The 13774-nt window shown below is 40.5% G+C and overlaps 2 protein-coding genes across 7 annotated transcripts in view; one reads left to right on the forward strand and one right to left on the reverse strand.

Annotated features, from left to right (window-relative positions):
* The window catches only part of ABCG2 (ATP binding cassette subfamily G member 2 (JR blood group)), a 136106-nt gene extending 130475 nt beyond the window's left edge, over positions 1-5631 (forward strand). For all 5 annotated transcript variants that reach the window (XM_075201921.1, XM_075201912.1, XM_075201928.1 and 2 more), the window contains one exon: positions 4813-5631. In XM_075201921.1, coding sequence (XP_075058022.1) covers positions 4813-4960 — 148 coding nt within the window. In that variant the 3' untranslated portion in view covers positions 4961-5631. The remainder of the gene's footprint in view (positions 1-4812) is intronic.
* A 964-nt stretch (positions 5632-6595) lies between these two features.
* Positions 6596-13774, reverse strand: part of PKD2 (polycystin 2, transient receptor potential cation channel) — a 42583-nt gene continuing 35404 nt past the window's right edge. The window contains exons 13-15 of one of the 2 annotated variants that reach the window (XM_075201966.1): positions 13073-13233; positions 12359-12506; positions 6596-11571 (exon numbers count right to left, since the gene is read on the reverse strand). In XM_075201966.1, coding sequence (XP_075058067.1) covers positions 11332-11571; positions 12359-12506; positions 13073-13233 — 549 coding nt within the window. In that variant the 3' untranslated portion in view covers positions 6596-11331. Of the gene's footprint in view, positions 11572-12358; positions 12507-13072; positions 13237-13774 lie in introns of both variants that reach the window. The other variant, XM_075201959.1, reaches the window with a different exon arrangement.

The following is a 13774-nucleotide window of genomic DNA, read 5'->3' on the forward strand; positions in this document are numbered from 1 at the left end:
ATTATATACGGTATTAAAATCTGAATTAAAACAAAGATTATGTGATAACAGAAAAAGAATTGTGGGACAACTGTCTTAACACAGCTTGGGTGGGGGAAATATTTAAAGTATTTCAGTAACTTGGAGAACAATAATTTTATTTTATTTTGCATGTTTTTCTCTGTATAAATGTTCATAAAATATTTATTTCATTATGCTGACAATATTAAGCATTGTCACAACAAAAAGTTAAATACATTTTATACCACTAAAATAAATGTTATTATTTCTGGTGGAAGGGACATCTCTCAAATGTGAAGGTTTGGCCATTAAAGGGGACAAACATCTGATCATGAAGTGATATACACTTTAACATACTTTCTCCCACATCCAATTGGAGGACAACGTGGACATTGGAGTGTAGTGGGGATACGCTGTGTGGCACTTTAAGAAAGTTAATGCCTAGCCCTAGCTCCTCCACTCTATAGGGCCTTCCAGTTTAGTTTAAGTGCCCCAGCGTGTAGGACGTTTATTTTTATGTTTACTTTAAGCCCCTGTTTTTAGATGTTAATTACTTTTGTATTTTATTGATTTATACTTTGGCTTCATGCTGGAAGACAGAGCCAGCAGCTGACTGTCATTCTGCAGTGCACAGCACGGACGGCTGTTTGCTGCTTGGATTGGTGAACCAGGAGTGCCGAGGAGTTGTCTAAAGACTCCCCCCCCCCAAATTCCACAGAGAGCTAGCCACTATCTATACTGTCCCTCGAAGGTCTACCATGGTGGGAGCCCATCTTCTATTTCAGGATTGGTGGTTTCAGTCCGTCATGGATGTCTAGGTAAGGGGAATAATGGACCAGGGGCACATAATCAAACTGCTCGGTTATCCTCCCAGACAGTTCTTTTCACCGGGCCCCGCCTACATGTCCGACAAAACGACTGTCTCTTTGAGATGTCCTACACTCCCTTATTACTTCTGGAGTGTTTATTCTGGTGCAGAAATCTCAAAAATATACTTTATTCCAACCTGTTTCTTGTTCCAAATCCCAACGAGTCGGTCAGGCCGCTTCCTGAATCTCAAATCTTCCAACCCCCAGTTGAGGGTGCCCAAATTCAAGATGGAGTCTGTGTAGTCTGTGATTTAGACTCTGGACTCCCACCCATGGTTGGGTCCTCAACCTCCAGAAGTCCAAATTGACTCCGACCCGGGGATGATCTTTTTGGGCCTTCTATTCGACACCCACAAACAGGCGGGTGTTCTTGTTTCCGGACAAGGGCTAAGGCCTTGCAGAAGATGGTAAGATCATGGTTTTCTGTCAAACAGACCTCTGTACACTTCTGCATGAAGGTTCTGGCCAAGATGGTATCGACTTTCGAGGTGGTCCAGTTTGTTCAGTTGCATGAATGGGAGTTCCAGTTTGAAATCCTCTAGAAGTGGAACAGAACCCAACTGAGCCTTTGCAGTCAGGTGTTCCGTCTTTCTCCTAGAGTGCATCAATCCCTCCTTTGGTAGGCTGCAGAAAGACGCTCTCTTCAGGGGTCTCCTATTCTCAATCTGGGATTGGACTTTGGTTACAACGGATGCCAGCCTTCAGGGTTGGGATGCCGTCTGTCTTCTTTCCAGGTCTTTCGACTCCAATGTAATGGTACTGCGACAGTGAAGATACAGTCAGACAATGCCATGGCGGTGGCATACCTCGATCGACAGGATGGCACCAAGAGACCTTTAGCCGTGTGAGGGACGCACAAGATCTTTCAGTGGGCCAAAGGTTCATGTTCGGGCCATTATGAAATTTTTTATCCCAGGGGTAAAATATTGGGAGGTGGACTTTCTGAACAGGCACACTCTGCATCCTGGCAATGATCCCTCCATCTGGAGGTGTTTTGCGATGCAGGTGCGGTCAACCGGATGTCGAAATGTTGGCCTCACAGTGGAACCATAGCTTCTGCTCCTGGGCAAGAGATCTTCTGGCAGTCTTGGTAGACACCATGTACGTTCCTTAGTGGTTCCGCTTACTTTACCTGTTCTCACCGGTAGCCATGGCATGGTGTCGGTCCTGACCTCTACTGTCCAGGCAAGACTTGTTAAGTCAAGGACCATTTTATCATCTTGGGTTAGAATATCTGGCTTTAACAACATGACTGTTGAAGATGATCCTTCGAGCAAAGGGTTCGTCTGAGCACATGGTGCAAACCATACTTCGGGCTTGGAAACCGGTTTCATCCAAAATATATTGTGTCTGGATGATGTATATTGCATGGTGGGAAGGGTTATCCTACCTCTTCCTTTCAATTGTCCAGGTTGCTTATCTTCTTGCAGGACTAGCTGGATGCTGGTTGGCACCTTAGTTTTAAGGGATAGGTGTCTGCTCTTTCTGTCTTCTTTCAAAGAAGACTTGCTGCGATGCCTGATGTGCAAACGTTCATTCAGGGGGTACTTCATATGCAGCCTCTGTATGTTCCTCTTGTAGTTCCTTGGGATTTAAACTTGGGGGTATATTTATTAAACTGCGGGTTTACAAAAGTGGAGATGTTGTCTATAGCAACCAATCAGATTCTAGCTGTCATTTTGTAGAATGTACTAAATAAATGAAAGCTAGATTCCGATTGCTTGCTATAGGCAATATCTCCACATTTTCAGTTTAGTAAGTATACCCCTTGGTGTTGAATGCTTTGCAGCATTCCCCTTTTGAACCCTTGTACACGCTGGATTTCAAATTTCTGATGTGGAAGACTGTCTTCCTTTTGGCCATTTCTTCAGCTAGAAGAATTGTCCTACAAATCTGTTCTTGCCTTTAATGAGGATAGGGGTGGTTCTTCTTTTAAGCCTTCATTCCTCTCTAAAGTGGTGTCCAGATTCCACATAAATCAGGATATCCCTGCCCTGAAAAAATGTCTGTCTTTGGAGGATGAAGTTTCTCTTCATTCTCTGGATGTGGTCGGAGCTTTGCGTACATATGTGCATTGGACTGAAGATGTGCGCAAGACTCTATGATGGACATGAGAGGATGGGCAGCCTCTAAGATAATTATTGCTGTGTGGATTACGGTTGTAATCTGTCAGTCTTATAGTTGGGCTGGGAAACCTGTTCTCTAGATAATCTTAGGGCTTACGTCACAAGGTCGGTGAGTACTTCCTGGTCTTCGCGACATGGTGCCTCGGCTGAACAGCTGTGTCAGACATTGACCTGGGCCTCCATGCACACGTTTACCCTGTTTCACGTTTACAGGTTTCATGAGTTTTGCACCGTTTCTTCTGAGTGTTTCCACCTGTGATGGCGGCTTTGGGACGTCCCCAATATCCCCCAATCGGACGTTGGAGATTTATACTTGCGTAAAATCTGTTTTGCTTAGTCCATTTGGGGACAGCCTGCTCACATCCTTAATGCTTTGGTTTCTCCTTTTTGGGTGACCGTTTGTGTTCAAGAGAATTTGATGGTGGTGGTTGTGTCCACCTTCTTTTTTTTTTGGGCGCTTGGTTAAACCTAAAGCAGGAGAGCAGCTTTGGGGCAGGTATCAACCTTCTTAAAGTGCCATACGGCTGTCCCCACTACACTATAATCTAATGTCCGCCAATGGCCTAATAGAAATGGATTTTTTGCAAGTATAAAAATATATAATATTTAGAACTCCTTCCTATTTATGAAAAAAACTTTTTTGGCAATTCTGTGCACTACAGTCTGTTATAGTACAAATAACCACCAACAATTTGTCTGTATGACAGGAAAGTAAATCTTACTACAGCAGGTGGCTTACCGGTTAACGCTTCTGCCTCACAGCACGGGGGTTATGAGTTCAATTCCTGACCATGGCCTTATCTGTGTGAAGTTTGTATGTTTTGCATGGGTTTCCTCTTGGTTCTCTGGTTTCCTTTCCCACTCCAAAAACATACTAGTATGTTAATTGGCTGCTATTAAAATTGAACTTAGTCTCTCTTGGCCTGTGCGTGTGTATGTATGTTAGGGAATTTAAACTGTACGCTCCAACAGGGCAAGGACTGATGTGAGTTCTCTGCACATCGCTGCGGAATTAGTGGCGCTATATAAATAGCCAATGATTATTCACATATTTCAAGTTACCGATCAATAAACTGCCCTGCTAGAATTTCTCAACTTCATTCATCCTCCCCTCTTATCAGCCACTCGTTTGTATCCCTTCCATCTGATTTCTAGTTCCCTTTCACTGACTCATCATTTTGTGTCTGCTGTTTGTCTGCCCTCCTTTGATTGTAAACTCTTGCGAGCAGAGCCTCCTACTCCTCCTCTTGTTACCTTTGCCTTCTGCACGCCAGCTTAATTGCATCTCCTCCCTGGGCTCCTGGCTTTGGTCTCCGCATATCTATCACTGGATGTGATCCTATTATTTGTGCCGACACTCTTGGGCACAGGTCCAGTTTGCTGTGGTTCATTTCCCCACCTCTTCTCCTTCCCTTTTCTAGTTTTCTGATATTCACTTATACCTTACTGCCCTGTGTGTCTGTTCATTAACTACATTGTGTTTATTATATTGTCCTGTAATGCTGTGGTCTCTGTACGGCGCTAGAGACCCTTTGTGGCATCCAATAAATAATAATAATGATGATAGTAATAGAAGGAATGTGTAGCTTCCTTTTATTGATATAATATAGTATACTAATGAAAAAAAATCTAAATCCATGCTAAGCATTTCGATATTACAACATTTTTGTGTCTCAGAATAGGCTGTGATCTATGTATACTGACCCCCAATGTCATCCTGTAGTAAAAAAAAACACAAAGCATGAAAGCCAGTTCCAAAAATACGTTACTTATTAGTTCCAGATTTAACTTTTTCCCTCCTCTGTCTTTTTTTGAAGGACCACTGGTGAAGATTATTTATTGAACCAAGGAATCGAACTAGGCGGCTGGGGCTTGTGGCAGAACCATTTGGCATTGGCGATAATGACCCTTATATTCCTCACGATTGCCTATCTGAAGCTATATTTTATGAAGAAGCTCACATAAGCTACGAGCTACAGACAACACTTTAAATTCCACCCACGGATAGATGTTTATTTGTACATATTGTCTATGAACTGAATCGCTAAGTGATCTTTCATTTGTCTTGGCTGAAGCACAGTGTGTTCAATCAAAGTAATGTAGCCAGTATTTTACCATCCATAGCTTGAAGATTCACTACTGATTTTAAATATCTGTGCCCAGTACGATTTGAATGTAAGTTTCTGAATACATTTCTAATATAGATGCCATTTAAATGGCACCTTGGACAATTGTGACTTCACAATATGGGATACATATAGTAGCAATAACAAAATGAAAGCCGTGCTATGTATGTTTGTTCCTGATACTCGCCTATAAATCACTGAACACACGCACAATAGATGACTTTCAGCTCGACTGTATGTCCTATGGAAGTATTTTACAGTAATGTAAATTATACTTAAGAATTATTTATGACTAATGTCCATAATATACTACACTAGAGTTCTAATTTTTAGTAACTTTTTTTTTTTTAAATATATTTAAGACAACTAAAATTTGTTTTGTAACAATTGTAATGGAACAATTCTAATTGCAGAGAGGAAGTGTGTGATAATTGTGATACTTCAACACACAGTTATAAAGTAATGCTAAGTTCATTTAAAAAATAAATGGAAATAAATCAATGTTCTCTATGGACTGGTTTTGCGGTTTCATTGCAGAACACCTCAACATGAGTGTGCTGGTGTAAAAATAAATATATACATACAGACTTAACACATTGACATACTAGTGGCTCTTGCCATTGGTGAAATGTGCCTAAACAGGAGTTCCTATTTCCATCACTTTCTAAATCATTAAAGTGCTTAATATGCTGAGATATTGGTGAATTGGCCTGATAACGCATGGGTTGTGGTCCTAAAAACACACTTGGCAGATTAGATTGAAATTAATCAGATCATTATCTGACATGTTTGAAAATGACGACTGATGAGCCCTTGATCTTTGTCCCCTTTCTACTGCACTAACAGGCACCTGTGCCTGCAGAAAAGATCCGACTGCCCAGCCTGGATCTTGTACAGTGTAACCCACTGTGTGAAGCCTAGGCTCAAGAAACCAGACATGTATACCTATGTTATGATTGGCCTACACTCAGCTTTAGTTGCATGATTCTGTGAGGTCACATAAGCAATTTCATGATGTGTGTAACCAATATATTCTTAGGACCAGCTAAACTTTTACTGTCACAAGTGCAGCTGGTCCTATATGAATCACTAGTGTACCCCAAGCAACAGAAAAAGGAGTATTTGTCATTTTACTTTTGAATAATCATTTGTTAATGTTTAGTGATATTAATCTTCATGCCTCAGTCAAACTTACTTTGTACACTTGATCTGAAATCCTAGAAAAGTACTTTATGTAAAGTTTGCCTTTGGCAAGAAGCAGAGTTGTGTCTGGTAATATTGGCACATTTGAGTCCATTCCAGGTATAAAATATATCACAGTTGAGATAAGGAAGGCACCAAGAAACTACAGAGAACTTTGGTCACTTCCTAATCTTTTCACACCATACTGCATATGGAAATCCTGATAGCAGAATTCTAGGTTTTTTTTTTATTTCACTTGTAAAACTTGACAATAACACACAAGACATTACCATTTCCAAAAAGATACAAATTATTTTATTTTAAAGTGCTTTGTGTAACATACTGTACCTATAGGTTCTACGTCATACTAGGTATCTGCAAGCTCACACTATGCAACTTTTGTGGTCTGCTGAGTTGGTTAAACAAATATTTAGATGTGCTTTGTTTATCTTTATTAAATCACTCAACCTACTACTCTGTATTTTCCATTGAAGCAAATGAACTACTGTTATAGTCTCTGGTAAGTTTAAACAAGCTTCAATACCAGCAGCCAGCATGTTCCCCTTCATCTAACACAATTATACTATTTTTTTTCTTGAACTATCAAACTGGCACATTGCATAGTGTAATCTTGGCAGATACTGCGAACATAAAACATTGTGTGATGTAGAAAATCTTATCAGTTTTTTTTATATGACATATTTCAACATTGCTAGTTTCCACACTCTAGCGCAATTTTTAAAACTTACACGGATATCCATGAAACTTTAAGCACTTCAAGATGAAGTTTGTTCACAAAATAAAACCGTAACAACATGTTACAGACATATTTACAACTTGATTTTGTCCAGTCAAACAATTTTGTGGGCAATAATAAACAATGTTGTGTACAGTCATGGCCAAAAGGTTTGAGAATGACACAAATATTGGTTTTCACAAGTTTGCTGCTTCTGTGTTTTTAGACCTTTTTGTCAGATGTTGCTATGGTACACTGAAGTCAAATTACAAGCATTTCATAAGTGTCAACGACTTATTGACAATTACATTAAGTTTATGCAAAGAGTCAATATTTGCAGCGTTGACCCTTCTTTTTGAAGACCTCTGCAATTCGCTCTGGAATGTTGTCAATCGATTTCTGGGCCACATACTGACTGATGGCCGCCCATTCTTGTCTAATCAATGTTTGGGGGTAAATGTATTAATGTCCGGATTCTTCAAATCCGGCGTGTTCAGCGTCTTCGGCGATTAAAGTGGCGCTGCATTGTAAAGGGAAACTTCCCTTTACAATGCAGCGCCGCTTTAAATTTAATCGTTGAAGAATCCGGACATTAATACATTTACCCCCTGGAGTTTGTCAGAATTTGTGGGTTTTTGTTTGTCCACCCGCCTCTTGAGGATTGACCACAAGTTCTCAATGGGATTAAGGTCAGGGGAGTTTCCTGGCCATGGACTCAAAACTTTGATGTTTTGATCCCTGAGCCACTTAGTTATAACTTTTGCCTTAATTACAAGATGCTCCATCATGCTGGAAAAGGCATTGTTTGTCACAAAACTGTTCTTGGATGGTTGGGAGAAGTTGCTCTTGGAGGATGTTTTGGTACCATTATTTATTCATGGCTGTGTTGTTAGGCAAAAGTGTGAGTGAGCCCACTCCCTTGGCTGAGAAGCAACCCCACACATGAATGGTCTCAGGATGCTTTACTGTTGGCATGACACAGGACTGATGGTAACACTCACCTTTCCTTCTCCGGACAAGCAGTTTTCCAGATGGCCCAAACAATCTGAAAGGTGATTCACCAGAGAAAATGACTTTACCCCAGTCCTCAGCAGTCCAATCCCTGTACCTTTTGCAGAATATCAGTCTGTCCCTGATGTATTTCTTGGAGAGAAGTGGCTTCTTTGCTGGCCTTCTTGACACCAGGCCATCCTCCAAAAGTCTTCGGCTCACTGTCCGTTAGATTCACTCATACCTGCTTGCTGCCATTCCTGAGCAAGCTCTGCACTAGTGGTGCATGATCCCACAGCTGAATCAACTTTAGTAGACGGTCATGGTGCTTGCTGGACGATCTTGGGCGCTATGAAGCCTTCTTCACAACTACTGACCCTCTCTCCTCGAAGTTCTTGATACGATAAATGGATGATTTAGGTGCAATCTTACTAGCTGCAGTATTCTTGCCTGTGAAGCCCTTTTTGTGCAATGCAATGATGACCGCACGTGTTTCCTTGCAGCTAACCACAGATATAGAACAATGATTTCAAGCACCACCCTCCTTTTAAAGCTTCCAGTCTGATATTCTAACTGTCGGCATGATAGAGTGATCTCCAGCCTTGTCACTGACCTGATGTCAGCTGGTCCTTTTATGGCAGGGCTGAAATGCAATGAAATGCTTTTGGGATAAAGTTCATTGTCATGGCAAAGAGGGAAATTAATTGCAATTCATCTGATCACCCTTCATGACATTCTGGCATATATGCAAATTGCCATCATAAAAACTGAGGCAGCAAACTTTGTGAAAACCAATATTTGTGGCATTCTCAAAACTTTTGGCCATGACTGTAAATGTTCTTATTGACAATGAAGATTTATAAAAGAGACTTGTTAAACAGGTGCAACAAGCTTTGTTTTAAATTGTTAAAATTGCACATACTGTTTCTATTATGTGTGTGGACTGGTAGTTAAAATGTATATTACAGTATTCAACTCTGCTGAGGGTAATAGTATAGGTGCAAAATAATATCTAGGAGGCCTGAATAAAGTTATGTCCTGATTGCTTGTTATGGGTTACTGCACTTGTGGAATTATGTTAGTAAATAAACTCCACTGTGTTGTGCAGATTTTTCTATACAACCCCACAAGTGATCAGAAGGGAGTTTGTGTCCCGAGCCATCTCTAACCTGGGCTCGATCACCCCATATTGATATTATGCAGAAATGAGATCAGAGCTCCAGCTAGACTAGCGCACTAGATATCTTTGGTAAGGTACAGAATAGAGATGAGCTAAATGTAATAAAGAGGGTTCTGCAGCAGAACAGGGCAATTCCTCGCATACAATCTCAGCGTTCTGCTTTTGCGTCACCATTATGCAGAACTTATAGTTTAGGAGTAGAGCTGGGCGGACAACTAAGTGTATTCTGCTGTGTGAAATGGTTGGGGTACAGATCATAAAACGAGTACAATCATGTGGCCAAATGCAGAACAAGACTCATCTCTGCTATAGACATACATATGTCACTTAGCAGAAAACATAGGAGGCGCTCTATTGGTCAAGCTAATACTCCAATAATAGAGGGGTTGTTACTATTAAGCAGCCGCTGTTTAAACAAAAATGTATGTGTACCGTTTTAAGACTATATCTGCCTTTTGCTGAGTTCTGTATTCCCAGGGAACATACTGACAGCAGAACAAGCAATATCAGGGCTGTGAAGACAAGCCTAAAAGATAACTTATACATATCCAAATCGCACATTGTGCTATTCGGTGCTTGGGATGGATCCACAATAAAGGGTGCCGGAGAATGTCCACACATCTTGGTCATTGACTGACTTTTCCCACCGTCCCAATCACTAGAATTGTTACTATTTTGGACTCTCATATGCAAATATCTACAGCCTATTTGGATTAAAACTGGTGAAGTGTAAATCACACAGTGGGCCTGATTCATTAGGCAAGTAAAGCAAAAAAAATTAGTAACTTTTCACCTTTTCAAAACCATGCTGCATTGGAGGGGGGAGATGATTGTAAAATGTGATGGCAGATTTATAGTTGAGGTCAGGCATGTCCTAGAATAACTTTAAATTACAGTGTAAAAATAAAGCTGTCAAGTGTTTGTGTGCTACATGAAGAAACAGCCAGTATGTAACTTAAGTGCAAAATAATAAACTAATTTGCACCCCATGCATTGTAACATGGTTTTGTCTTGGAGAAAACGTACTTCATTTTTGGCCTTACTTTCCTTAATGAATCAGGCCCAGTAGGGCCAAGGAGAACGTTAAATATTGGAATAATTTTCTCTTAAGCCCCTTATCTGTTTAACAAAAATACATACTGTAATCAACAAAAGGTAGAGTGGAAAAGTACAAACAGTAATGCCTTTCATGTGTAAATCATGTCACATGCAATTATATTCCCTGAAAGAAAGCTCTTTCAGAGCAATAAAGTAATTTCAGTACAGAGTGCAGTATACAGACCCTGAGTGGAAAAAGCCAAGCCTGCCCATTTATAGAAGCAATTTGTGTGCGTTTACAAGTATATACTAATTTTAAGAACAACTTTGGTATGTGTTGTAGTGTAATCTAATATCCATGATTAACAAGTGACATCTCAGAGTTCGCTGAAGTAACTTATCTTCGATTTAAGTCAAAATGTTCTTTAGAGGTTTCAAAACAACATAATCATATATGCCTAAAATGAAGGCATAAAAATAAAAACAATATTTGTAAAACTGTTGCAATACATTTGATGGCACATGTTTAGTAACTTAAAATACACTGTTTCAACTATCTGACAACATTTTACTGTTATTATATGTACTCTCAAACTGTGGTATTTCTGCCTATGGTCCATTGTCTTACACTTCATGTCCAGTGACTATAGGGCAACTGGACCTCAAGATAGTAAAGTGTTGATCACAGGAAAGCTTTATCTATACTCCTTGCATGCTGGATGGACCAATAGTAAAAAAACACTGCATTCAGGGTCTATCCAAGGGTTGGAGGAGGTGCAATCAGTATAATCAATGCATTCCTCATGGTGATCAATAGGTCACTATTGTGAGGTCCACATAGACCGTGTTCACCAACACAGAATAAAGAAACGCACCTCAGATGGATTTTAAACTACCTGTGAGTAAAAGCTTGTACACTATTTACTCTGTATGAACAACTTTAGGAAAAATCAGCATAGGCAATCAATCTATGGCTGCCCCGGATTTATAGTTTTATAACAGCTAAATACCCACAGGTTGTCTACCTCTCGTATATGATCACCATTCTGTAGTACAGAGCGTACTTCTATTACCAACCACATAATTACATCTGGCTATTTGGAACATTGGCAGCAACTCTTTCCCCATCAAGTCCCTCTGTAGACTGTGAAGAAGGAGGGCGAGAGTTTCTGGAGCGTGGTTGACCATTGGGTCCACTAGGGGTCCCCAAACGATGGCTCATTTGGGAAGCGGTGTCATCGGATTCCCATCGCTCCAACTCTTCTCTCACCAGCCGCTCCATTTGTTCTCTGTGCACCTCATTATCCCGGCCAAGTCTTTCATCCTAAATACCAAAATGTACAATGTAAATGGACTTTATACATTATTTAAATATATGGTCTTCAGGCTTACTAAACAATCGCCTGAATGATGATTTGGTCAAAAGTTTTAACACTTACAAAAATAGCTGTCCTTTTCTACGGTGAGCATCCTACCACTGGATCTACGAATAGTATTTCATTTTAAAAATACCTTTGTAAAAAATGTACAGCTTATTGTGAAAAAGTGTTTCTTTTTCCCTATAGTCATTATTTCTAGACATCAGATATTTTGGTGGAAATGTAGTACACGTACAAACTATCAGTCCATTAAATACACACTACAGAGTGCAGTGATGACATTTTGTTTTACAAAGTCAGATGTTATTCTCTTTCAGACCACTACAAGTAAGTGTTGCCTTCAATTACTCAGGCAAATAATGTGCACAATAAGGGGCTCTGCCCTGGCACCTTCTTCTCTCCCCTGGCATCACCAGCTCCCTCTCGTGTCTGATTTGTCCACCCTCCCTTAGGATGTAAGCTCTTATGAGCAGGGCCCCTCTTCCCTCGTGTCTCCATACCTATTCTTCTGCTCTGTCCTTACTTCATATGGCTGTCCTGGAGTTACTGAAGCATTGGTACTTTGTGTTTATCGTTCTGTACTGTTTAACCCTGTATGGTCTACTGTTTGTACTATGTACGGCGCTGCGGAAACCTTGTGGCGCCCAACAAAGAGAGTCCAGTCTGAGGTCACCAGTTAGATATTACATGAGTCAGCAAAAAAATGTAAAGAAATAATTAAATGAAACCCACCTCTGTGACCCCATCCAGAAGTCTAGCCAGAACCTCTCTGCGCTTCATTTTGGCCCTCTCCATGGCTTCCAGTTTAACAATCACTGCATCAATTTTGGACACAATGCTTCCAATTGAGTGTTCCATTCGGTCGACTCGTCTCACCAGACTGTAGGAGAAACAAGTAAATCCTAAGTAAAAGTAAACTAATCAAACACTACTATGAACTGCAGTTTGTCCTTGCACTGAAAATGCTACTGGACCGCACAGACTTGGAAATGCCCAACACAATACAGTTTACAGAATTTAAAAGGAATTAGTGTTTAATAAGTCCTTATATTACTCTGTCACAAGAATTAAATAAAGTTGAAGTGTAAAAAGAGAGAAAAAGACTGTCCTTTTCCACATTATATAGGAATGTATACAGCACATGCCTCACCTATCTATTCCGTGATCTGAATTCTCTCTATCTGGCAACGTCCATCTTACAACATGTGACAACAAGAAAAATCCATTATATATTATGTTATTTTTTTATGGTTTCTATTCCATAGTCCAAACTGAATTTGCAGCTGAACATAACATCATCCACTTTGCCAATAGACTGCAAACTGTAATTCTCACAAACAGAACCGTAAAAACATATGTAGCTAGTTCCTAGTTTCTGCCCCAATGATTTAGTTAAAGTGTTTTATGAACGATCACCAACTACAGAACAGTAACTTCTGTACTCACACTTGGAACTCCTCATAGGAGACCCCGCTGGAGCTGCTGCCTCTTCTGCGGGAGCTGTGACCACTGTCCTCGTCATCATCCTCTTCTGAGTCATCCAGACTGCGTGGGAAGCTGCGGCCACTCATGGGACGAGGCAGAGAGCCCCGGTCCAGCTCCAAGTCCTCCTTGTGGGAAACAAAGAGGCAGCTACTGATTGATGGTCATGGGGAGCGGAGAACACCCAAAGCAGTCCATTGATAAAAATGTACATTTCTGTGTATTGTTTGTTTAAGGCTTTAGGCAGATATTCTTTAAAAGTAGCACTAATGTTGGCCATACACAAAGCAATCCAGCTACCAGCAATAAAGTCCCTGACAATCACATCACTCTTTCATACTATTGAGAACCTGCTTCTCACTGCACGCCATCACCAGACTTGCTGGGCTCCAGTCTAGCCTCCGTTGCTACCTCCTTTTCCTGAAACTATTCCTACTTGCACTACGGCCTGTGCAGGTTCTGCAGACACTCTGTCAAGCCCAGGAGAAGTGCACAAAAACTACCCTCTCATTGACTTTTCAGCCTTATAGTTTTCGACTCTGACAGCAGTGGGAAATGTATCAAACTCCAGAGTTTTTATTAAATATGATACCTATTGTATTTAAGGATACATTACTTTTCTTATCATTAAGTCCCCATGGATTAAGTGTACTGCAAAAGGTGTCT

The sequence above is a fragment of the Mixophyes fleayi genome, chromosome 1 (genome assembly GCF_038048845.1).
Source record: "Mixophyes fleayi isolate aMixFle1 chromosome 1, aMixFle1.hap1, whole genome shotgun sequence".
NCBI lineage: Eukaryota > Metazoa > Chordata > Amphibia > Anura > Limnodynastidae > Mixophyes > Mixophyes fleayi.